The sequence below is a fragment of the Zalophus californianus genome, chromosome X (genome assembly GCF_009762305.2).
Source record: "Zalophus californianus isolate mZalCal1 chromosome X, mZalCal1.pri.v2, whole genome shotgun sequence".
In the NCBI taxonomy this organism is placed as follows: Eukaryota; Metazoa; Chordata; class Mammalia; order Carnivora; family Otariidae; genus Zalophus; species Zalophus californianus.
The window spans coordinates 33,117,386-33,144,217 of NC_045612.1; the positions used below are offsets into that span (position 1 = coordinate 33,117,386).

Here is a 26,832-nt window from a genome sequence, read left to right on the forward strand (position 1 = left end):
TACCAAATGAATTGTTTAAAAGGGGAGGGGATGCCAAGTCAGGTACAAAAACCAGACATTTATCAATTTGCTTTTACTGACATTTAAAGAATTGATTACATGTTTTATATACTTATACATTTATATATTTTATATATACAAGTTTGACAAGTTTATAAACATATATAAACATATTTATGTGTGTATGTATATATATATATATGTTTTACTGGGGAAGGAAGGAATACAGTAGAGAAAGAAATGGTTCCTCAGTTTTGCGTTAGAAAATAAGCTACAGCAAAAAGAATATAGTTGAGATATGGTAATTTCAATTTCACTCACATGTGAAAAACAGTTTTGGTATACAATATGCAAATGTCTTTTTGCATTAAAGTGAACGGGATTTGATGGAACTCTTTCTATTATACAGAATTCTCTCTTACTACTGTCAAATCTGTAATAAGAGCTATCATTGAGCACCTTAAAATATGCCAGGCACTGTTAAGATCTTGCTTTAGATACTTGTGAAGATAATCACACAAACTCTTTACTCTTTGTAGTCAGCTCTTGAAGGGGATTTCTTCCCCATCACCCTCCCCTCCATCAATTTGATGTTATTTCATTAAAAATATGCCTAAATCGTCCCTGAATCACAAGAATCACCTATAGAAAATGGCATGCGTTTTTCTATTTGGTGGAAAATTGACACCTCAGATAGCACCAAAATATAATGATAGAATGCATGTAATATGGATTAAAATGAAGAAAAAGTGTTTCTTTAGTCGGCCATCTATTTCAAGTATTTTATAAAACCCAGTGTAACTGAGGAATTAATCTGTTGAAGTTCACTAATGACATTTGACTTACCCTCGAAATCCTCAGAATCTCTAACACAAGTTTATTTTATATATATGTACATAGCTCACTGAAATTGTTCAGTTATAGGCTTATCTGTTTACCTACCTTCATGCCCCTTCTCCCCAAAATAAATTACCAGTATAAATTAAATACCTTAATCCCTTACTCCTTTAATCTTCAATCAAAAGGAAGAGGAAAAGGAATTTAAAATGTATCAGAAATTAAGGCTTAAAATGATTCCTTTTATTCCTCACTTGCTGAGAACAAAAAGCCAGAAGTAGTAGTATATGTGGTTCTTAAGCTTTTTTGAGTCACAGATCCCTTTGGTATTCTTATGAAAACTCTAGACTCTCTCCCTAGAAAATGCAAGTACACATTCACATAGAAAGATATTATGTATATTATGTATAATGTCGGTTTCATATGTTCTCTGAAGCCCAGGTTAAGGACCTTAAGAACAGCTGAGAAGTTTCTTAAATATTTGGGCAATGTTCACTATCCTAGGCTGTGATGTTTAAACCAGTGGTCAATAATATTATGCTTGTATAAGCCTATTAATGATATGTTTTCATTACCATTTTTTTTAGGAAACTGGGACATAGGACTTTCTAATTTGCCTTCCCTCAATCTTGACAAGTTTATCTCCTTTAAGTGTATAAATAAGTTATCATCTGTAAGCAGTAACTTACTCAAATAAGACAAATATCATTTTACTTGATCTATTAATGATTTATTACAATCATAAGATCTTAGATTTGATTGAAGCCATTTCCTCATTAGCATTTTGTCCCATGTTCTATTTGAAAATAAACCTAGATTTCAGAGAGTATAATGAACAACTCTTAATTTAGTGAAACACAGTAGAAATTAGGAGGGAGATATTTTCTTCCAAGTATAACCTAGGAAGACATTATATGGGGAAAGAAGTACTCGAAGCTTCTGGATTCCATTTTCTAGATTTATCATTTACTGGCCATAGAATCCTTATTTTTCTGCCTTATTTCACTATTTGTAAGTAAACATAACCACTACGTGCACATAGAAAAAGAGACCCATAAATATGTGAAAATTTTAGATATATTTGGATTAAAAGTATTAAACTACAGTGCTATAGACACAGTCCATTTTTTCATGTATGTGTAGCATTTCTAGTTAAATGAGGCCTTCAATTTTAACACTTTCTTTTAAATATACTGATTTATTTTCCCCAGCTCTATGGAAAAGAAAGATTATATACCAAGAAAATATAGATAAATAATATTTTTAAACTTGTATAATAGAAAATATAACAATTTTCTAAATAACTGGCTCAAAATAAAGTCTTTGGTGTATTAGAAAAATATGGTAATATTTACAAAAGTATTACTGTGACATAGAGACAGCTACATATGTGTTATACAGATAGATAATCTAAAAAGAAATATAATCACATTGTTAAATATTAGTAGATTCACATTATATTACATTCCTGCTTAAATGGGAAAAACTTATACTATCATGAACATAGTATATACATTTTTCTACTCAGTTAACATAAAATAAATAAAATTTTCCTCTGTTCTAAAATAATCACATTGTATGACCACGTATTTTAAAAAATTAGATCTCATTCTGGTTTTCTGCTGCCACTAACAGTAGGTATTTCATGGTCAGTCTCTTTTTTAGGATCTACCATATCTTTATATCTCTCCCCACGATGTCGTTCCAGGTATGGACCCCAGTTAGAAGCTGGTCTGCAGCAGCTTACAATGCGCTGAAAAGGAAAAAAAAAAACAAACAAACTTGTTTTAGACCATAAGTGTTACAGTCTGTAAACAAGCAAATATCAAACCATATTATTAAGTTTCTTTGCTAACCAAAATGAAATAAGAACCTAGAAAAGTAAAAAAAGTGATCATCAAAATTCTTAATACAGTATATTAAAAAAATGATACTCAGATTTAACTGTTACTAGAATTACACCAACTATGAAACCAAAATAACTGAGTATGTAAATGATTTTAAAAGAAAGTGTATGAGCCCATTTGAACAACAGAATCAATCCATGTATTTTCACTGAATTATCCGACATTTCTATGCTGCCCTTAGAGGGAGGGTTAGGTGAGGATTTAAACCAGTGTATACTTGGGAGGTTTCAAGAACTGAACAAAGGGAGCTCCAGGGTCAAACCACTGATCGGGGTGGGCTTGGGAAATTATTTATAATCTGACCCCTGAGATTTGTCTTTGTCATTGTCCTAGTGAGATGTCATAATCAACTCCATCTGCCTACACCTCCATGCAAGAGGGATCACTCAGGGTCTAGATTGGGTTTGAAATAATTTACCAGGCTTTTTCCAGTCTAAACACACTATGAGGACATGTATTATAACCAGACAATGTATTTAAAGATTATAGATATAAAACAAAAAGGTCCTTTGCTTTGTGTCATCTTCAGGGAAACTCAGTACAAGTATAAATATTACTTCTATGTGCTCAGCACACTCATAGGGCCTGAGGATATAGCAGCAAGCAACATAAAACTCTCCCTAAAGGAGCTTAGAGTCTAGTACGAGACACACAAATACACATATGGTGTAAAGCTATGCTATGCACATAGTAATCAGATGATTGTATCAGGTGTAGAAGTAGTCTAAAGGTTCATAACTCATATTACCACCATATGAGTAATCTTCATTTTGATAAGTGCTTTCTATAAAGTATAAATAATATAAATGTGCTTACTTGAAAGATATTTCCTTCAGCTTGAATTATTTTTATGACGGCCATAATTGGAATCCAGATAATGCAGAAAATAATCATACACCAACCTAGAGCAACCCCCCAGTCAGGGTATGGAATTTCGGCATAATTAGGCCTATGAAATTTCACGAGTGACCAGATCAAAATTGCCTGTGAAAGTAAAGTATGAAGAGACAATGCTAAAGATTAGACTTTATTGCCCTAACGATTTCAGTTGCACTAATTGTTAGGAATTTGATCCCTATCCTTAGAAATAATTTATCAAAAGCAATTAAAATGAAGATACACTCAAGCAACTAAGATAATCCCGTAACTAGCCAGAAGATAATACTAAATGAACTAAACTAAATAACCTGTATTTGGCTTTGAATAGATTCTTCCAAAATGAGCACCTCCATGTATTTATAAGAGACAAATGCTGGCCCAACATGTTTTTCAATAAACTACTTTATCATGAAATATTTCAGATTGAAAATAAAACAATATCTGAACATTTCCATGACTGAACTTTTAGGTTTCACTTATAATAGTATGGTTTTATTCTATGCTGTAAGCTAGCCAGCATATCAATTCATTCAAGGAGAATGTAAAGTACCCTTTAGTGAACATGCTTTGCTCCTTGCTTAGCAGTTGCTTCTATTATTTCTCTCTGCACAGAGCACCCCTTACTCCACACCAAAAACACAGACACATTCACAAGCTACTGGTACGTATTTGCTAAAGCACACTTCACTTCCAGCCTCTCTTTGAGAGAAAAACAAGCTCAATGTATGTTTGGGTAAAACAGTGAAATCTGAATCTTAACAAGGAAAACATTTAAAAGCCAAGTTAAAAAAAAAAAACTTTTTCAAAAACCTACTAGACATGTTGCAGCATTAAAACTAATTATTTAGAAACCCGTAAAGCAAACAAAACAAACAAAAACCAGAGTCACCTAGTAGTTTCTCTAAACTATTTAGCTGTCTATGTTTTACTAAAATCAGTGGGGAAATGGAATGTAAGAATATCAAATAGGTAAATTTTAATAGATTAATTTTATCTAATAGATTAATAATCAATTTAATAGATGAATTCTACTTAATTACAGTAATTTAAATGTAGTTCCCAATTACCATAATTTTTTTCCATAACTACAAGAGAATTGGATGAGGGATACTGGAGTATCCATGACTTCACATCACTTTATACAAAACAGACGATAATGTATATCATTTAATATATAATACTTTTGCATTTTAAATTAAATCCAGTTGTCAAAGCTATGTAATCAATAAAAACTAGCTGGCTAAAAAGTCTGGTGAGAGCTTCTTAATTGATAAAGGGTTTATTTTATTATGGAGAATTGTCAGAAGAGGAAAACAATATTTAGTACCACTGTCTAAATCATTTAGCTAGAATATGGAACATCCAAAATATTTTAATTCAGTACATCCAGTCCCAAACTGCTCCCTACTTGAAACTGACCTTATAAAATGTGAAAAAAAATAAAACTTAGCACCCTCTAAAACAAACATAATACTTCAGATGTGAAGCAAATTCTGGATCAAATTATTTAATGCCCTTTCCCAGGAAAAGCTTTGAAGCCTGGAGGCAATGAGAACCAAAACACATCCTCTGTGAAGCTTTGCCACTGCCCCACCTCCACCATTGCAGTAATTCTCCATCCTGTTAAGTGTTTATTTTGTCACTGACTGCCCTGAACTGTTATTTAACGATATCATGTATATATGCCGGGTCTCTCCAGTAGGCTATCTTTTGCTTTCCCTCAGTTCCTAAATAGCACCAATTGTTGAATTTAACATAAACTATTGCCTCTGTTGACAGTGGTTTCTTTTAGTAATTTCGGATAGTAAATCCCTCTCATGAAGAAAAAAAAATATGCATTAAAATCTGAGTGTTGTTTCTTAGCAATTAATATATTTAGATCACATTCCTTGCAGTCCACGTCTGGGTCTTCGCAGAGAGTTTAGGAACATTGTAGATGACTCAGCATATTTTTTAGGGGACCAGCAGATGAATGATTTATTTTTATTCAATTGATAACTTTTAAGTATGTAGGACCTTTATAGGAGCCTGTTCATTTTCTCAAATGGTAAATGTTTAAACCTATAGCCTCAAAAACAATACTGCAAAGGCATTTTAATTGAGGGAACTTGGCAGTCATAAAGCAAAATTTGAAAGTCATTAATTTATGAACTTAGTTTGCCTTATTGTCTCCGATATGAATTATTCTTCAAGTTTATCTTAGAAGTGGTCATATATATATCATTGATACCAAATTCATGGCATATTAATTACTTACAATCAGAAGAAGAGGTGTAATGACAAACCAGCAGGCTCTCCACCATAGCCAGAATATCCACCTTTTTGCTCCAATCATCATTTCTATATCTTCAATGAATCTGTTCCCACCTTACGAAAAAAAAAAAAAAAGAGTACATTCAGTCCTTGCTCACATTTTCCTCTATTAATAATTGTGGCCCCAAATTATCTTTCTGTCTAAACATTTTCTTATTCTACAGCAATGAAGTATACACCTTTTTTCCAGTATTATTATACTTTACAATTTTAGTAAACATAATGAAAAAGAATCACACTAAGTTATTTTAATAAAATGCGTAGATAATTCTATAGTTACTATTTACCATAAATCCAGATGATTCCTATTATTTCCAGTATAGCCGCAATCAAAATGCCCCATCCAGCACAGAAGTGGTCAATCAGATGAACCCAGTAAATTCCAGCCTACCAAAAAAAAAAAATACCAATTACATCTAAGTATATTTTTAATTATTTTTATGATTGATGAAGTCTTTAAATCAAATCTATTCATTTGATTTGAACATGTGCTCCTTGGTTTCACCTGTGCTAAGATGTGAAAAAGGAATATTTTCAAATGTAAACACAAATGTGGCTTTAAATATCTCAAAAAGGATGCACCTTTCATCCTATACTGAGTCACTGGAGAAAAAGCATTTAGAGTAGTTGATTATCAAAATGACATGCAGTGGCTGTGTGCTGTGTGGTAGCTATCAAAAGTCTAGTACGTATTGAACGTTTATAACTTTATTGTAATTGGAGAAATTGTCCAATAATGGGTCCCCACCCCTCTTCACAATATACTTAACTATCGAAATTGTGCTATACTGGGAAAAACTCTGGGCTAAAACTCAGAAAGCCTTGAGCTGAATCAGACTTGGACTTGTTCCTAAACATCCTCTTAAACCTTTGTTTTCCTCCTTTAGATTATAAAGCACGTTCCAACTAATGATTTGTCTATGAAAAAATACTATAGTAATACCTGAGTCACGCAGACGAGACCAAGGAGAAACAAAACCAAGCAGCAACCCAAAGTTATAGGAACCCTCATTTTCTTCATCACTTTGGGAAATAAATCTTGAATTGTTGTTGTAATTGTTTCTTCAGAAGGGGAAAAAAATGGCATGTCATATGTCAACTCATTTGCCAATAATTTTAAATCAAAGAATTCAACTTCTATTAATCAAATTTACAAATATATGTTGAAAATATACTCTGGGTCCTACTCCTTGCTTTAGTTATTTTTCCCTACATGAAGTGCTTTATTTTTTATTTCTTTTTAAATTTTATCTTCTTTAAATTCAATTAAATAACATATAATGTATTATTAGTTTCAGAGGTAGAGTTCAGGGATTCATCAGTTGCATATCACACCCAGTGCCTACCCCTTGCTTTTAAAACTCCATAGGGTCCTTTCTCTTGGCAGTCACCACTTGATGGGTTGGATAAAAACCAAATGCAGCTCTGTTTCTTTGTTGTTTTTGGTCTGTTTTACAAGGTTTTTCATCGCTAGTAACTACAGGGTAATAGATCCCTGAGGGCTGACGTAGTTTGAAAGAGGGTTATGGGAAAGGAAGAATTCTAGGAGAACTTTTAAATAAGGTGAATATTTGAATAAATGGCATGGAGACAGAAAGGCCTTCTAGGTTTAAGAAATAAATGTGTTCATGAAAGAGAGTACTGGCTGAAAGCAGAAGGTTATAGGGGTGAAAGAATTAAGATACAGGTTTAAAATTTTCAAGGGCTTTGTAAGTCAACCAGAGGAAGCCAGACTTTCTGCTGTACGTAGTCAACTATTAAAGTGTGTTATGTAAGAGTGATCTGATGAATAATGTTTCAGAATGTCTAGGTGTGTACCCTAGGGAAAACCCCTATGTGTACGTAGAGCCACGTGCAGGAACAGTCATTGCAATAGCGTGTGTAATTTGTCAGAATCGGAAATAATCCAACTGCCCATCATTATGGCAACACATTGTGAATTAAGTCGATCTATATGAGTATGTATCAACACAGATTCACAATACATGTAAAAAAACAACTGTCAGAATGATATGTGTGTTATGAAACTTCACATTTATGTGACAACATTTATATGTTATTTATGGATACATATATAACATATACAGACATGGACTGAGTAACACATAATCCATGGGGACAGTTAGTTCTAGGAAGGAAGAAATGTGAATTGTATATGGGAGAGAAAAAGAGGGGACTTCAATTTCATTTCTGAAGCAAACATAAGATATTAATGTCTGTTCCTTTTGGGTATCTACAACATAAGTACTTTGTACTTTTCCGTATTTAAAATCAAGTTAAAAAGAATTTTCAAATTCTAAGAGTGAAAGCTAATGGGGAAAACAAGGGTAAGAAAAGGATGTTTTTAAGTAGAGGAAACATGCGTAAAATATAAGAGGGATATGGTAACACTGGGAGTATTACTTACCAATGGATGCAAACTGAGAGTCGAGACCCAAAGTCAAAAGCATGAAGAAAAATAATATGGACCAAAATGGGCCACCTGGGAGTTGGGCTAACGCTTCTGGATAAGCAATGAATGCCAAATCAAAACCTAAGAAAAATGTATGAATTTCATTTAAATTAGTGGCCAAAAAGTTCACACATTTGGACATTTTCAAAATAAGATACTAGAAAAATTTCATTTTAATTTGCCGACGCAATCCATGATATACATTCTCGGGCAACTATTTCACTTGCACTTTTAAGAATATTTGACTTGGTTGCTCAATGAAGTGATAATGTGAGCATGTGATGTGAATTAAGCTAGTGAAATGAATTTTGTAAATGGTACATTTCTCGCATAAGAAATCTTAACTATTTAACGATTTTGTTTAACCTATTTCATTTTTTAGAGATTCACGAAGAATAACAGCTGTCTTAAACTCCAGAAACCTAAATTGTTATCTTAGCCTAGAAATTCTAGAAGAATTACACTATCAAGAAAGCTACGCTTATGGAACTACATTTTTAGTCTGCAGCCGTCTCTCCAAATGTTCACCCAGGGTCACTAGCTGTAGTGCCTAAATTTTAATTAGTATATGGCCACTTGCAAAATTGTATGTAACAAAACTAGAAGCTGAATCTTATTTTCTATTTGATGTATATTATCGTTAGAGGTGCTTTAAATTTTTTTTTTCAATTATATTATGTGATACTTGGTTGTTTGAAGTATTTTAAGTTTCTCCAGACTCCCAGAGGACTGACCTAAGATTCAGGAGAATTAGCTTCTAGCCTAGGCTCTGTCACTTCCTAATCATTTAATCTTCTGCAAGACATAACATTTCTGTGCATCAGTCCACTTCTCTGTAAATGAGGAGCTGGACACTAGATTATCTGTAAAGTCCCTTCTAGTCCTAACATTCTATTTTCCTGCATTAGTCTCTCCATCAAATGATATTGGCCATAAATAAAAATTTAATGAGGGATTCCTACTACTAAGAACCCTGGAATTCTTTTCCTAAGAATCTTAACCAGATAATTAAGCATCCCTAGCTAATGTCTTTAAAGTTAGGAAGTTCATTAATCAGATTCCTTTAAAGCCGGACATAGCTGGACACTCAAAGTTACCTGGGTTTCTATCTATATGATATTAATGTGTTTTAAAAATGCAGACCCAAAAAAAAAATTCAGACCCAAGGCTGCACTTGTACATGGAGGAATACACACACACACACACACACACATATACACTCATACAGTCATATATATATGAATACATACATGTATATGTGTGTATGTGTATAAATTAAATGAAGATAACACATGTAAAGGCATCCATGATGCCTGATACTTGTACAGTAAACAGTTCATATTAAGGACCAGACAAAATTCAGAAAATTATTTTCTTAAACAATTATTCCCTCATATAGTCCTGTTTATTCAGACCATCTAAGAATTATTACATCATTAAAGTAATCAAATTATATAAGATGCAATGAGAAAGAAAATGCAGCACCCTAAACCTTGCTTGAGTGCTTTAAGTAAATTGCTATAAAATATATTAGTGTTTCTTAAATGAGCTACACCGAATTAATTGAAGTTATTAACGTAGAGCATCACATACCTGATTTTACGACTTGAGCAACTTCCTTTCCGGATATATGAGCCATGTGTCCCAATATAGAAAAAATAGCAAATCCAGCGAACACACTAGTGAGGCAGTTTGTCAAACAAACTAAAATGGCATCTGAGAAGCAGTTGTTATTGAACTTATTGTAAGATGATAGAGCAACTAAGCCACCCCAAGCCACTGAAAGGGAGTAAAATATTTGAGTGGCAGCATCCTTCCAAACCTATAAGAGAAGATAATTTTATCTTTAAAAACATACACTTTAAACTTTTTACTACTACAAAAGATTTCACATATACAAATGAATAAATATGAATAATAATGAAGTAAACACCAGAACACCAAACCCACTGCTCAGCTTAAAAAATGAAATGTTACCAGTCTTTGGAAAACTCCCAGGGCCCCTTTCTGATTAGATCACCCTTCACCCTCCAGTGGTAACTGCTATCCTGACTTTTGGGTTTCTCATTTCCTCGTTTTTCCTTTAGATTTTTACCCTAGAAACATGTAAACCCAAGCAATACGGTGTTTAGCTTTTCATGTTATTGAGTTGATAGAAAAGTTTTCTAAATGCATGTAAACCTTATACACCTTGCCTTTTTTCATTCGGTATTGTATGAGAGTTATCCGTTATCAATTTGAACCATATGAAATTTTAATTTTGTGTCAAAACTGAAAAAATATAGACAAATCCATATGGTTTAGTTAAACATATGTAGTTTTGAACATTTTTTTCACTGCTGTATTGCCCCACGGTATATACCACAGATCATCCTCTATCCTGTTGAGGGACATTGAGGTGGTTCAATATTCTGCTATTAAAAATGTTGTAGCTATAAGTATTCCTGTGCATGTCTCCTCATACCGAGTTAAGGAACTGTGATGTCAAAGAGTATATGCATCTTCTCTTTTATGAAATAGTGCCATATTATTTTACCACTTTGGACTCTCACCAGCTAGGTGTGAGAGTTCCCATTCCTTCACGTTCTTGCCAATATTGGTCAGAATTTTTAATATTCTCCAATCTGGTGGCTGTCAAATGAGAGTTTTCATTACCCTAATTATTTATAAGGTTTAGTGTGTTTTTATGTCTTCGTATTCCACAGGTTTTTTTTCCCTGTGAAATTCCTGTTCAGGTCTTTTGCCAACTTCTTGTTTGGGTTATTTGTCTTCTTTGATCTCTAGAAATTCTTTATGTATGCTGGATTCTAATCCTTTGTCTACCATATATGTTATTTTTTCCTCCCAATTTGTGGCTTATTCTTATTCACCTCTTAACATCGTGACCTTTGATGAGCCAAAGATTTTATTGTGGTTTTAATGTGACTAAAGGTGCCCATCTTTGCTTTTATGTATTGTCCTTGATTTCTCTGACTTAAAAAGAAATCTTTAGCCAAAGATCACAGATACTGCCCTACATTTTCTTCTAAAAGATTTAAAGCTTTGTTCATATTGTTTTCAATTGGTCTGAAAAATTGATACAGTACATATTAAATTGGAAAGTCCAATTCATTTTCTTTTCTAAATGGAGTATCGGTTGTCTAAAGATAATCATGGATGTCAGTTATATCAATTAGCCAGTCCATCCTTTCCCCACATATCAAGTTCCAAATGTTCATGAATCTATTTCTGAGACCATTCTGTCCCACTGATCTGTAAATCTCTATCTACGCAAACCCCACATTATTTTAATTCCTATAGCATTATAATATTGTTTCATATCTGGTAGGACAAGTCTTCCTTCTTCAAAAACAGGGTTTTCTTGCCTTTTTCTCTTGCATGTAAATTTTACAATCCGTTCTCAACATCTAAGGAAAACTGTGCTTTCAAATCTGATTAAAATTCTATTGACTCTACATATCAGTTTGGGGACAATAGATACATATCCATTCTTAACAAGGACAGTACTAGGCAATTTTTGAAGAATAATGATATATTTAGAATCCCTTAGATCACCAGTTCTCTCATCCCGTGTTTGTTCGATTAGAGCCTCACGTAGCCGACCTCAACTCTTTAAGCAGCCTCCCACTCATTCCATCTAATCCTACCCTTTTACTAGTCTGCCTTTTACAATTTACCCCTCCTATATCTTTGCTAAAGGACAATAATCTTAGAAACTAAGCAAATCCATGTTAACAGTGAAAATCTGTAGATAGAACATTACAAAAGAAAAAACCTAATTGTATAGATTTCAAATAGATTGGCAAAGATTTGGGCAAAAGTGGTTTTGTTTTTTTTTTTAATTTTTAGTCCATTGAAAAACAGGACTGCTCAGTGAAAATCATCCATATAACGTGGCGACAAAGAGCTCTAACTCTGGAGTCAAAAAGAATGAAATTTATATCCAGTATCTCTTACTCTCCTTGACTTCAATGTATTTAACATTTTTAAGCCTGTTTTTCATCTGTAAAATGGAGATGATGATGATGATGATGATGATGATATATGTGTACTAGGAATGATGTGAGAATTGAGTAAGATAGCATATGTAAAGCAATTAGGATGCTCAATGGTAGCTGTTATTGTTATTATGGAAAATAATCATAAATTGATACTCGGTTTCTTTTATGGAACTTAAAAATTATAATTTCCCCTTTGAAAGGTATGTAATCTATTTCCAATTTCAATAGATATAAAAGTCATTGGGGAATAAAATTTACTAGGTCTTCAGAACACAGCTTGATGTTAGATTATTATTACATTATAATTGCTTCACAATGGCAGGCAGCCAGTAGAAAGCAAAGTGAGTGGATGGATAGATAGATGTTATTTCACTTATAACAAAATCATTACAAATTAAATGCTCTTATTTTTTAGGCACCTGTACATATTAAGGGATGAACAACATGCTTATGTTGATGTCTCAGCTGCTTTTATCTGATACATTTTGTATTCATATGTGAGTTAGGGGGAGCTGGAAATTGGTGTAGCAGGTCTGGATTCTATCAAAATGCTGCTGCAGACCATGATGTGTACCTAGGTTGCAAATAAAGTGAAGCAAAAGTCCAAACATAGTTCTAATCTCCGTATCTATCAATCTCATAGCTATATACAAAATTAGTAATTTAGGGATTAGAAAATCTTAATTCAAGATGCACAAACTGGCTGTGTAAACTTAACTAAATGGGACACTTCCCGGGTTTCAATTTCATCACTGTAAAATGAAGGAGTTAGTAAAATAATCATTGAAGACCAGAAGACCCTTCTAGCTATAAATTTGTATGGTTGCAACAAAGTTCAGATATTCAAAGAAAAGGAAAAATATATATATATTTATGATCCCATGCTCAGAATATGGATTGTGAGAAATACAAAAGGTCTAAGAAAAAAATTCTTATTACCAGCAGCAATACAGTACTAGTGGGGGGTACTGTATTTATTGGGGGTGAAGAGTAGGGAGGATTAAATTGTATGTTTCAAAGGGAGCTTTAGGTTTAGGTCTGATATGTTAAAGGTAATAGAGACATTGAAACAGACCAATATAAAATAATCATATAAATTTTTCAGGAACTATAAAGCTCAGGTGATCTGAGGCTTGGAAAAGTCACTTAAAGAATATCAAAGGGGCTTTTCACCTGTGCTCAAAGTTAAGAAGTTTAAAGAAAATGGAGGGTCCACTTCTTAGGGAAAATGTTGCATCCATAATAGTAGAGTATAATATAATAGCAATAATTGAAATCATTGTGTGCTCATACTTATATAACAGTTTACCATTTTGAAAGTGCATTAATTAATATTTTATCTTGTTTAACAACCTAACAGAGAGAAGATGATGAATCCCAACTTCCATTTTATTTGTTTCTTATGCATCATCAAAAATGGTCTTCAAGTTGGAAAGATATCAACAAACAAGGTTAAAAGATGTGAGGCCCAAGATAAACGAAGAAATGAACAAATGGCCTGTGGACACATCAAACTATATTAATCTCCAAGACTAAAATAATAAAAGTCCATAGTTCTAAAATAATTTAAGTCTGTTGCAGGTTAATTGCTGAGTGAAAATTATTTGGATACAGGAAACCAAAGGCCAGATACTGACATCTCAATTTTCAAAAAAGGTAAAGGATGGATTGCCATGACTAAAAAGTGATAAATTTGACTCGCTTACCAGAAAAATTCTACAACAAATAATTAAATATCCAGATTGTAGGGTGCCTGAGTGGTTCAGTGGGTTAGGCGTCTGACTCTTGATTTTGGCTCAGGTCATGATCTCAGGGTCATGAGATCAAGCCTGTGCCAGGCTCCATGCTCAGTGCAGAGTCTGCTTGAGATTCTCTCTCTCCATCTCCTTCTGCCCCTCCCCATACATGCGTTCTCTCTCTAAACAAGTAAAATCTTAAAAAAATAAATATCCAGATTGTAAGCATTTAGAAAATAGCAAATTGCTGGAAATTAGCATCAGTTCCTCAAAGAATACCATAGCAAACAAACGAATATCCATTTTGGATAGCACTGCTAGTATGGAAGATTATAGTAACAGTGTTTCTTGACTTCAACGTAAGACTTGGTGTTTTAGCTGGCCAGAAGCTTAATGTGTGCCAAGAATGTGATGTGATTACTGACAAAGTGAAACCATTCTTAGGCTGTGTGAATAGATGCATCCTATATAGAGTGCACTTAATCTATATGCTCTCTGCAGTCAAAAGTGTAGAAGATTTTATGTATCCATGATATACACAGCCATTATCTGGCGATAGACTAAAGTTAAAAGAGGGTTACCCAATTCATATTCATGGCACACATTTATGTTGACAAATAACAGTTTCATTTATGGAATGCTTCATTTCAAGTTTGTGGTTTAACTTCATAATCCAATAGGTACACTTTGATCTTAACTTGGGGGATATTAACTTTTGAAGACAACTAAAATGTATATTAGACCATTAGACTTTCACCTGTAATCTTGAAATCTATGAGTTTATCCAAGAAGTCTCACCGTCCTATTCATCAACTTGTAGGTAGGTATCCAAACAGGAAAGGTTCTTTCTCAGATTAATAGGCCCCAAATCCTTTTGGTCAAATAGAATCAGTTATATGAATAATATGACTTTTAAAGCCTTACTACTAAAAATGATTATCTCACTTCCAAAAGAAAAGCACTAGTGTCATGTTAAATGGCTACATTGGACTTCCTAGTGGACAGAAACACTAATAAATTTAACTCCATGTTCTTTTGAAAGCCACTACATTATGACACTCATATGCAACCAAGATTTTCAGTGTTTGCTTTTAAGGTTTACCTCCTCAGATAATTTGAAATCCAAATGAAGTCTTACCTCAGCTTCCCTAAGTTTTGTAAAATTTGACTGTGCTCCAATATAGTATGAAATGCCTTTCGAGGCACCCTCCAGAGTCGCCCCTCGGATTAGCAGGATGAGCAGGACAACATAGGGGAAAATAGCTGTAAAATATACCACCTACCAAGAAAAACAACCAGTGGTGGATAAGTTAAATTTTTAAGTCCTGTTATGTAACTGTATATGCACAAAGTTATTAGCCGGTTGACATTAGTAAAATAAAGTATTAAAGGATTTCATAAGCTATTAATAAACCTGGTGATACCAATACCAAAAATGGCATAATTTTCTCTTTCTCTTCTCCCCAATCTCAGATGATCCATTTTCAAAACACTCTGATGTATGAAGCAGTATTTCCTGGGTTCACATTGTAAATACACAGTACATCAGCAGGGGTAACTTGGAATCTAGGTAGAGTGCTTTCCTAAATATGTCTTTGTAAATGTCTGAAGGGACTGAATATCACTTCTTGGTAAATTACTACATTGAGGTAGAAAGGGAAATGCTTGTATACCTGCAATAGTTAGTATATATTCAGTCCCCAAGGAGAAGGAAAATAATCTCCTAGTAGATGTCCAAATCCCCTGGAAGCTGATTAAAGTGAATACTGAACACTTGGTATTATTATCCTTAGAGATACCATTAAAGGCATTTGGTAGCACACATAGCAGTGTACTTGTATCCTGGATAACATACGGTTCCAGATGAGCAGATTGCCTTTGAGGCCGGCTTTTCGTTAATATAGACAATTTCTTTGATCCATAGATGTCCTGTGTTTGATAATATGCCCAAGGAGACAATTTAAAGTCATCCAGAGACCAGTAAAAATTAATCGCCTAGGCAAATGGCCTTCAATGGATTATTTCAATATTAACGTCAAAAAGGAACCATGGGTCTCAAAAATGTGCAACTGAAAAATTATTTTGGAAAGTTTCCACTGACTTTGTGAGGTTCACAATATTTTTGTGATCTAACAGAATGTCTCATCATAATTTAGCATGAACTGAACGCGCTAGATATCATACCAGGAATACAAAGGTAGTATCCACAGTTATCCCGGTCTTCCATCTTTAAGGAGATTTCAGTCTAGTAGTTACCGTGAATATTCACTTTTCTGGGTACTGTACAACTGTTCATGGAGAAAATTTTATGTTGTTCCCTGAAATTGCCATGATGCTCTTGGGAAAGTTTAAAAAACAAAACAATAAAGGGGGAAAGTATAATGTTTTTCAGAAGAGGACTCTTCACTGAAAAAGAGGGTTCTGAGTCAATTCTGGCCAGCTTTAAGAGAACAACTACATATTTGATTTTTTTTTTCTCTCCCATTAAAGGAATCCCTACACTAACCTTATATAACGAGGATCTAGACTTGCCAAACCAAACATGGCAATATATAATTCCATCCTAGATGCTTACTTCTGTAATAGGACACACAATTTTAAAATATACACTCAAGTCTCCGAATGCTGTATTAGCTAGCAGGGTCCGACTTCTGATAAAGTTGACCTTTGAACAACACAGGTTTGAACTGTGTGGATCCACTTAGATGAGGATTTTTTTTTTTCAATAAATACAGTACTGCAAATGGATGTCCTCCAGTGATTTTCTTCATAGCATTTTCTTTTCTCTAGCTTACTTTAAAGATTTTATTTATTTAGTTAGTTAGTTATTTGAGAGACAGAGTGAGCATGAGCAGGGGAGAGCTGCAGAGAGAGAAGCAGGCTCCCAGCCAAGCAGGGAGCCTGACGCGGGGGTCCATCAAGACCCTGGGACCACGACCCTAGCCAAAGGCAGACGCCCAACCGACTCAGCCACCCAGGTGCCCCGCTAGCTTACTTTATTGTAAGAATAAGGTATATAATATATATAACATACTAAAATGGGTGTTAATTGACTTTAGGTTATCAGTAAGGTTTCTGGTCAACATCAGGCTGTTAGTAATTAAGTTGTGGGAGAGTCAAAAGTTATAGCTGGATTTTCAAGTGCAAGGGGGTTTTGGCACCCCTCACCCCCACGTTGTTCAAGGGTCAGCTGTAATTGCACAACCCTAGTACTAGTTTTGCTTGTTTTGTTGTATTTGTACCAATAGCAGGGATCTTATGTATTTTCCTACAGCTAGGCTGCCTACTTAGAAAGCTTTTCACACATTTGAATGTTCCCATTATAGAAAAAAACATGCCTCTGATTGTGCTTGACATTGAACTGCAATGAAATTGGAAAAGAGCTACATCACCATTTAATGTGTTTTCCAAATTACCTTGCCAGAAGACTTGATTCCTTTAAATAGCGCTGCGCCAACTATGAGCCAAGCCAGAAGAAGACAAAGTGCTAAATACCACACAATTACTCCAGTCTCATCCATTCCACTTGACCGCTGGAGTGCCACTTTACTGAAAACACACAAGCCTTTTTTATGAACACAGAATCACTTGTCTTCATACATTGAATTTTGTAATATCTATCATCCAAGGAGATGTTTCATGAGTGTTCTATCTTACTAATACATCAATGGCATGGGAGCCTTTTATCTTTTTAAAGATTTTATTTATTTATTTGAGAGAGAGAGAGAGAGAGTGAAAGAGAGAGCATGAGAGGGGGGAGGGTCAGAGGGAGAAGCTGACTCCCCGCTGAGCAGGGAGCCCAATGAAGGGCTCCATCCTGGGACTCCAGGAACATGACCTGAGCCGAAGGCAGACGCTTAACTGACTGAGCCACCCAGGCACCCCCATGTGAGCCTTTTATTGATACTATTGTACAGAGGGGCAAAAATAGTAGAGTAAAAAGCTAGGCTCTGAACTTTAGGGTTAACTGTAGCCAGTCCAAAGTTCCAAACCCCAGAATAAAAAGTCTACTAATTCCTTTAGCTATGATTTTTCCCTCTAATATTTCAAAGATCTTTTATGTAAAAAAAAAGAACCTTATCAGATTATTTCTTTTATTTGTTACAGTATTTTTCTCAAGGTAAAAAGATGAAGAAAACATCTAAAATTAAATTATTCATCATACTTATAGTTAGCATCAAACCTAAATGATCCAAATTTTTATGACTCTTTCAAAGGCTTTCTGTAAAAATCAATGATTTCTATTAGGGACATGCATAGATCTAGGATTTTAATTCTTAGCTTGGTGTTTGGGAACATTTTAAGATCCAATTTTTGAAAGGGTCCCACAGAGCATGAACATGTAGATGAGGAAGAGCTCATTACAGCAATAATCAAGGCAGTTTGGTAAGGGTAAAAGGTAGGTGTAAGTCAGAAGAGTAAAGAGTGATCAATTGAAGTTAATACAAATAAATATAACCCTGAATATCTATTTTATCATATAATGACAATTATAAGCAAACTGGATAATGAAGAATCGCAGCTTTAAATGGCAATTTTGCCCCCAATATTACTCATCACCCAACAGTTTATTATTCAAATTTGCTCATTATAGTCTAAAATTTGAGTATTTTATTCTTCAGAGCAATGCCCTAACTTATATATAATAAGCACGGAACAGAGCATTACTGACAGTATTGCGCTCATTTGATAAACAATTTACAAATGACAATTTGTTGACTAGAAGCTGATCCTTCAGGTTACTACTCCCCACACAGGCTAGGTAAGCATTTGAGTCCTATTAAGTATAATTTGCTCTGATTCCCCTTTTTTTCCTACCTGTATGAGGTAAGGAACAAACTGATTAATATTTTATTGTTATTTACAAGAACTTTTAAATAACATCTGTTTAAGAAGTAGATCATCTACGAACCATGAGAGACTATGGACTCTGAGGAACAAACTGAGGGTTCTGGAGGGGAGGGGGGGTGGGGGGATGGGTTAGCCTGGTGATGGGTATTAAAGAGGGCACATACTGAATGGAGCACCGGGTGTTACACACAAACAATGAATCATGGAACACTGCATCAAAAACTAATGATGTAATGTATGGTGATTAACACAATATAATAAAAAAACCAAAAAACCAAAAAGAAGTAGATCATCTAGCATACTTACTTCCAATATTGTTCACTGGGAAGCTGCCCTGGCTGATAAATTTCACTTCCATTGATGCAGTTTAAACTGTTGATGTCTACCCAGCTTTTATTCACTCGGATGATCTCCCCCGAATTTGTGCTGATATTACAATGAGTAACTAAAAATTATAAAACAAGAATACACACACAGACACGTACTTAGTTTTAGACAAGTACTTTCCTGGAAAAAAAAGTGTTGTGGTTTTTTTTTAAGATTTATTTACTCATTTGAGAGAGAGAGAGAGCATGTGAGCTGAGGGGCAGAGGGGGAGAAAGAGAAAAGCAGACTCCCCACTGAACGTGGAGTCTGATGCAGGGCTGGATCCCAGAACCCTGAGATCATGACCTGAGCCGAAACCAAGAGTCGGCTGCTCAACAGACTGAGCCATCCAGGTGCCCCTCCTGAAAAACAGTTTTAATGGTAAAATAATTAAACCATTTAGATTGTTACTTGGTGAGGGCAGAGGAGAAATCTTGCAAATGGAATAAGCCATGCACATTCAGCATCTTAAATCTTCTCTACTACCAAGCTAGGGGTGAGTAAATATCTGCCCTTTTAAACTATGATTATATGTATAATAATTACCGCTATAAAGTAACAGTCATTTCGAACAGGACTTAGTGCTCTAAGGAATTTTTAGTATGTGGACTTACTTAACCTATATAGATAAATGACACCTTTAAATCTCTAAGAAGCATTAAAGCTTTATTACTTTATTCTCTGATATACATAGACAATCCCAGTGGTAATAGTCTATAATATCAATACTACTTGATCCCAAAGATCAGCAACTTATTATGTGGATGATACTCACTGGCTCCTGAAACACAGTAGTACTATCTATCGCGGATAGTGCTTGTCTCTACCACTCTCCCACTTTCTTCCTTCTCTCCTGCCTAGTCCTAAGGATGGCTTGGCTTTACTGGTGGCCCTCAGAAATTAAAATCTTGCATTAATCAGTTTTCAAAGTTATCCCAAGTTATCCTGCTTTCATCAATAACCCTGGGCTCACTTTAAGATTTGATTTTTAAGTAATCAACGTGGGGCTCGAACTCACAACCCCGAGATCAAGAGTCACATGCTCTATAGACTGAGCCCGCCAGGTGCCCCACCCGTGGCTCGCTTTAAATTGCCCCTAAATTGGTTAGAAAATCATGTAATCCTTTAAGCTTATTAGAAAAAATAAAAGAATGATGCTTCGTTCACAATATTTTTAAGTAAATAAATGAAGTTTACCTATAGGCGATCTGCTACAGTTCTCATCTGCCCAATATGAGCAATTTTTCCATGGTAGTTCACTTCGAAAAGAAGCAAACATGTAGTAAAGACTATAGGCAATTATGACATTATAATAGATTGTCACAAAAATGGATATCAGGACCATTGTAATTCCCACACCTGGAAAAGAGAACAATTGAAATCAAAAACAAACAAGTGCAATTTCTTCTGCTAATTCATAAAAAAAAAAAGCTGCCTCTCAATTTCCACAAAATCTATTTGAAAATGAGAAGGCAGGTTCAAACATTGTCTTTTCTTTTTGGGGGGTGGGGGCAGGGGAGTGGGGAGGAAGGACTACTGTCTAAATAGCTTTCTTCCCAAATTTAAAATTATTTTGATGATTGGCTTTCTGAAACCATTTTTTTTTTTTTTTTAGTTAATTAGAAAATGGTACTAAGACCAAGGGCAGAAGACCTGTGTGGATCCATCAAGTTCACGTAAAGAATCGCCCATGGCCATCACTCTCTTATTATGTCTGAAAGTTCTTGTCAGAGTGGGTCCTGTTCTTAAAAACAAACAAACAAAGCTCATATCCTATTGACCCACTGACCACTACTTACATCTTCATCTATAAGCCAATATTTTGGCAAGTAGAAGATAAAGGCTCGGAGTTGACGTACAGGATTTCTAGCAGCGCATGTAAAGAAAAGTCAATAATCCAGTAACAATCTGAATTTAAACTTCCAAAGTTTCTTGAACGCCATAGTTTCAAGATGCAGTTCAGCATCCTGAATATAACCCATACGCTCAAGACTTGCTTTTGAGGTAGCTTCCTTCATATTCCCTCACAATGTTCTGTTCGCCTCACTCTAAATTTATATTTGGTGCTGTATTGAAGCTTTCACAGAGAGTTTGCAGCCACTAGCACACACCAAAAGAATATCTAATCTTCATACAGGAAGGCTGTTTGATGTTTAATAACAATCAAGGCACTCTGAAAAACTTCGCCAGTGTCCTATTAGGGAGTATCACAGAAAACATAGTGACCTGCCCTTCAACTTATCTAAATGAGGCATTGTAAAAGATACGCAAAGGCAAGAAGACAAAAGACTGCACATGAAGGAGCAAAAAGCCAGAGCCGCGAAGTTAATGCACAACCAGCCTATAACTATGTGCCACGGGACTGTAAAATGTGACTATAGGACAATAACGACCCCCTCCAGTATCCTCCCTAACCCCTTCTGTATCTTCGGCCCGAGAGAAACAGAAATCCAAATTACCATTTGGTCTTTCAATTCTCTGGCAAATATTCAGCAAAACAACATCTGCTGCTTTGCCTTTACCGTGTCCAAATACGAAACATTTTCCCGCCCCCTAGTGAGGACAGCTATAGACCCCAAGGGACCAGTACGCACAATAAGAAGAGCATTTGAACACTAACCTTGAAACAATGGGAGAATCCTCCAAACTGAAACTGGACCTAAGCTCGCAAATTGTCCCAGTGAACACTCCAGGAAAAACAGAGGTAAACCAGCCAGTGCCAGCATGATCGCATAAGGTATCAAGAAGGCACCTAGAAAATGCAAAATAGAAGCAAAGCACTATTATGTCCCAAAACGTTGATGGCACGTTGATAACCAGCGTAACATTTTGAAAGCATTCTGATAGAGTGGAGTAAGAGTACAAGGTTTAGGCCCCAGATTTACTAGTTTCTGTGAGAAAGTAGTCGATTCTCTAAACCTTCGTTTCCTCATCTGTGAAATGGGATTCTAGTATTACCTAAAGAGGTTGCTGTGGTTATTAAAAACAATAGCCTATAAAAAAGCAATCCAGAGGAGGTGAATGATCACAGGCTTTGGAGCCAGATACACCTAGGTTTATATCCTGACTCTACCATTTACTAGTTACGTGACCTGGGCCAATTTACCTAACCTCTTGGGACCTTGGGTTCCTCATAAATGGGGAGAGCAATACCAGCTCATCAGTCTATGGTAAGCGCTCAATTATAGAGCCTCTGTGAAGACACTGGGCAAAATGGCAGGCACACAGTATCTGTTCAAAGTTAGTTTCCCTCTTTTCTCCTTTCCAAATAGTCTATTTTTTTAAGACTTCGGGTGCGAATGCTGCATGTGGTTCAGAGTGGAAGTTATTGCAGCTAAGTGGATTATTCTCCAATTAGTCATAAGGGTCTTTCCTCAATGTCAATAAGAAATTTCTTGGTTTTGTTAAAAGATTCTGAAGTTTTGAGGTACACTCAAAGTTAACTTTCTGGGGCGCCTGGGTGGCTCAGTTAAGTGTCCGACTCTTAATTTCAGCTCAGGTCATGATCTCAGGGCTGTGGGATCAGTGTCGGGCTCCACCCTCTGCATGGAGTCTGCTTGAGATTCTCTCTCTCTCCCTCTGCCCCTCCCCCGCACCAGCACTCACACATGTGCGAGTGTTCTTTCTCTCTCAAAAAAAGCTAACTTTTTATTTTAAAAGGAAGGACTAATGCTCATACATTTAGATTATCCAGATCCCTTTTTGATTTTTTTTCCACCCACTTCTGGGACATAATAAATTGCTCGTGCGAACTTTGGCCAGATTGTAGGTGGAAGCAGGGACAGAATACTAAATTTATTGATCAAGTACTCTAGAAGTCTTAACAAAGTTTAATAAGAAAACGGGATCAGTAGATTAAAAAATAGGCTTTTGGATTACATACATTTCATTGACCCATGTGGCAAATGTTTCCCTCATGTATTTTTCATACTATGATATTGTAACGTCATACCTGGGAATTACATTTTTCCCAACCTTCAAAATATATTCCATTAAAAATAATAAGGCAATAAAATACTTGTTATGTACAAGTCACTAGTCACTAGAACATAGGGACAAATATGTTTTCGTAGATGTTGCAATGTACATACCATCACTACTATGACTAATAGAAGTTTTAGTCTTACCAATGATAAATATGAAGAAAAGTAATACAGACTATCCCTGTCTCAATACAACAGTAAGGTGAATCTTAATAGCCCATTATAAATAGTTGTTTTTTTTTTTTTTTTTTTCAAAAAAAAGATTATTTTCCTGAGTGGCATATATAGCTTTTTACCCATTATATTATTGTTTTTATTAACAACCGTAACTGGTAAATTGCTAACATAATATCCTGGGCCCAAATTGTTGACACTGCCGTCTTAGACCCTTTGGTTGTGTGATACTTCTCTTTCATAAACTGGTAAAAAGAATCTATAGATAAAATTGACTCTAGATTTTAGCCATAGTTTTCCAAACCTAACCATATTTAAAAATCTGATCTATTAACACTTGGCAAATCTGAGTTTCATGTTCCTCTCCTACACGTGGACAGGAGAGAAAGAAGCAATCAAAAGAGCCTAGATCATGCATTACCCAAATGATAGAATCTTTAAAAACTGAGAACTGATGTGATATATTAATTTTTAGAGGAAAAGGTGAGAGAGATAATAGCATACAATAAATAATAGCATTTTGGGGAGAGCTACGTTTCAAATTCTCTATTAAACCTAGGTTAATATAGTTCCTGGAAGTTTATGGCCACCACTGGACTGATGTACGATGGTAAGTCACAGGGAATTTCTGAACCTGTAGTTTTTCTGAACCTGAGCACTAGAGGCTGGAAAGAAGCCTGAATGCCGGGGCGCCTGGGTGGCTCAGTCGTTAAACGTCTGCCTTCGGCTCAGGTCATGATCCCAGAGTCCTGGGATCGAGTCCCACATCGGGCTCCCTGCTCAGCGGGAAGCCTGCTTCTCCCTCTCCCACTCCCCCTGCTTGTGTTCCCTCTCTCGCTGTGTCTCCCTCTGTGAAAGAAAGAAAAGAAAGAGAAAGAAAGAAGTTTGAATGCTCTTCGTTACACTAGACCTTAGGACTTGAACACTCAAAGGATTGTTGATTCCTAACTCATTTTCCAGTTCAAACTTAGACCCAACCCATGACTAAACAATGGAGGCTCCAGAGAGGAGAATTTATTGCCACCAACACTTAAAGTGTTTGATAAACAGAGCTTCTCTCTTAAGTCTCCACAGGCCAATATGAGTGTTCTAATGCAACCAATTAACAAGAACTATAAGATTGAAACATCACCACAAAAACCCTATTATACCAAGAAAAATAATTATAGTGGCACAGTTTCACTGGTTCCCAATTATGAAATCTAAGGGCATGTCACCTCTACACTTCTAATAGAACCTGTAATTACAAGTAAATAAAATATGGTGTAAGTGAAAAGTTGTTTCGACACTACTAGAGAATTGTGCAATTCATTTTGTTTCCCTTTGCATGTCACCTCAGAGTTATTTTTTTTTCTCCTTGTTCTAACTGAGTCTTCCTTAATGATCTCTGAGGTATAAACATTATCATTTTGCAAAAATTAAACACCTAGTCTTGAACTAAAGTCTGTTGCATTCTAGAAGGATCCTCTACATGGTCAATCCAATTTGATACTGCAGCTTAAAATACTAAACCTTTATTTCTTAATCTTCTCCTTCCACACTTGTATTTCCAAAATGTAATGCCTTATGCTACTTAAGCAACCAATGTATTTCAGCTTCACATTAGAAAGAGAATCCCCAGCCTCTTGCTTAGATTCAGCCATAAATAAAGCCAAACACAACTTGAGTCTGAACAGATTATCACATGAACGTGTATAAATGAAGAAAAGCAAGTCATAGTGGAAGATTACATTGGATCCTAAACCAGAGACTCAGAAGTGCTAAATGTACAACTTTTATCAAGTTTATACCTGAGGATTTTGCAAAGCCAGCTTCCTAACTTGAGCTAGCAACTCAGTCTAATGATGGATGCAGTATGCTTGTTTCCCATCCCCCTACTAACCCAAACTGTCATATACCTTTCCTCAGTTCTCAAAATAGCTTCAGAGGCCACACAGCACACCATTTAAACCGGAAGGGAAAGAAGTTGAGCTGGGGCGGGGTGGGGGGGAATACCTCCGCCATTGTTGTAGGTCAAATAGGGGAATCTCCACACATTCCCTAATCCCACTGCATATCCAACCATAGATAGAAGATAATCCGATTTTTTGGACCAGTTACCACGGTCCTGATTCTCATCAGTTTCACCAACATGGAAATTCTCAGACGAAGCCGTCACTTTCTGGAGAAGAGAAAATATCACGAGTTTGTCTTTCTACTATTAAAAATCCACAGAAGCATAATTTCACACACACACACACACACACACACACACACACACACACACACACATGAGAGAGAGAGAGAGAGGTGGGGGGAGAATGAACCCTGAAAGCCTTAGCCAAGGGAAACACTTTCCAAAGGTTGACGGGATTTCTGCTGATGGCCGCTTTTACTTTGCAACATTTACCCCTTAAAATGAAACAAAACAAAACAAAACAAAACAAAACCAAAAACCTCTTCAGGTGGGAATATTTACTACTTCTTTGGGTGAGATCATCCAAATTTTGCTAGAAAGATTACACGTGGTACCCAGCATGAAGGACAAATGAAGGTGCACAAATGAGACTTCGAAAATACCAAAGTCTTAAAGATGAATTAGGTAAAATCAACACTCTCGAGATTGCAGGAGATCTTTGAGAAGAAGGCTCCAATATAGCTTCTACTAAAACAAACAAACAAACAAAAAGAGTTTATAGACTCCTTTTCCTACAGGCTGATAGTTTGGGATGTTTGGAGTTAAAGCAAGTTTAACTTCTCTCCCTATCCTTGGCTGGAAGCCACAGAATAATATTCAGAGACAAACTGTCCTGTCCCACCAGGTGGAGTAGCGCTCTCTCCACCTCACAGGGAAGGGGTTCTCTCCCAACATGTTAGCTGCTCTGGGGTCTGGAGGGCTCCTCAGGTCAGATAAGGACAATGCATTTTCTCATTTCCCTCCAGCATATGGACACGGTCTGGAGAGGGACAAAAACCAGGATTTTGTGGGCACACCCAAGGCAGACGTTGAGGTGATCCATCCTAAGTCTTCTGGCTGCCCCGGGAAGAGTTGTTCTCCTTCCCCTCTATCCTATGGGGACATCTCAGGCACACTTGAAGGCAACAGAAGAGAAATGTGGAGAACAAGAAACAGCCGCCAAGGCAAAACCTGCGCCGGCCTCCCCTGAAGTGTTCCCTTCCCAGGCCCCCACACCTCCCACGGTTTCCAGACCCCTACCTCCTTCCCTCTGCACTTGAAGAAGCTCAGGCACTTCAACTTGTCCATGGTTGACTCACTCCCTCAGCTCGCTCCGACTCGTCTGGCAGTCTGGCTGAGCTCGACTGGTGGCAGGTGCACACTCCCCTGTTGCTACC

General features: G+C 35.9%; 1 protein-coding gene across 2 annotated transcripts; it reads right to left on the minus strand.

Moving 5' to 3' along the window:
• Positions 1-71: 71 nt before the first annotated feature.
• Positions 72-26,832, minus strand: SLC6A14 (solute carrier family 6 member 14). Of its 2 annotated transcripts, XM_027609604.2 has the most exons (14): positions 26,696-26,832; positions 25,495-25,660; positions 21,963-22,094; positions 20,540-20,701; positions 19,283-19,421; positions 17,542-17,674; positions 15,264-15,404; positions 9,982-10,210; positions 8,344-8,469; positions 6,880-6,998; positions 6,224-6,323; positions 5,881-5,990; positions 3,561-3,728; positions 72-2,590 (listed from the first exon to the last, which is right to left on the minus strand). In XM_027609604.2, the coding sequence occupies exons 1-14, from the start codon at positions 26,741-26,743 to the stop codon at positions 2,444-2,446; spliced, it is 1,920 nt and encodes a 639-aa protein (XP_027465405.1). In that variant the 5' UTR covers positions 26,744-26,832; the 3' UTR covers positions 72-2,443. The 2 variants fall into 2 exon arrangements, with proteins under 2 accessions (XP_027465405.1, XP_027465406.1); XM_027609605.2 differs by lacking the exon at positions 15,264-15,404.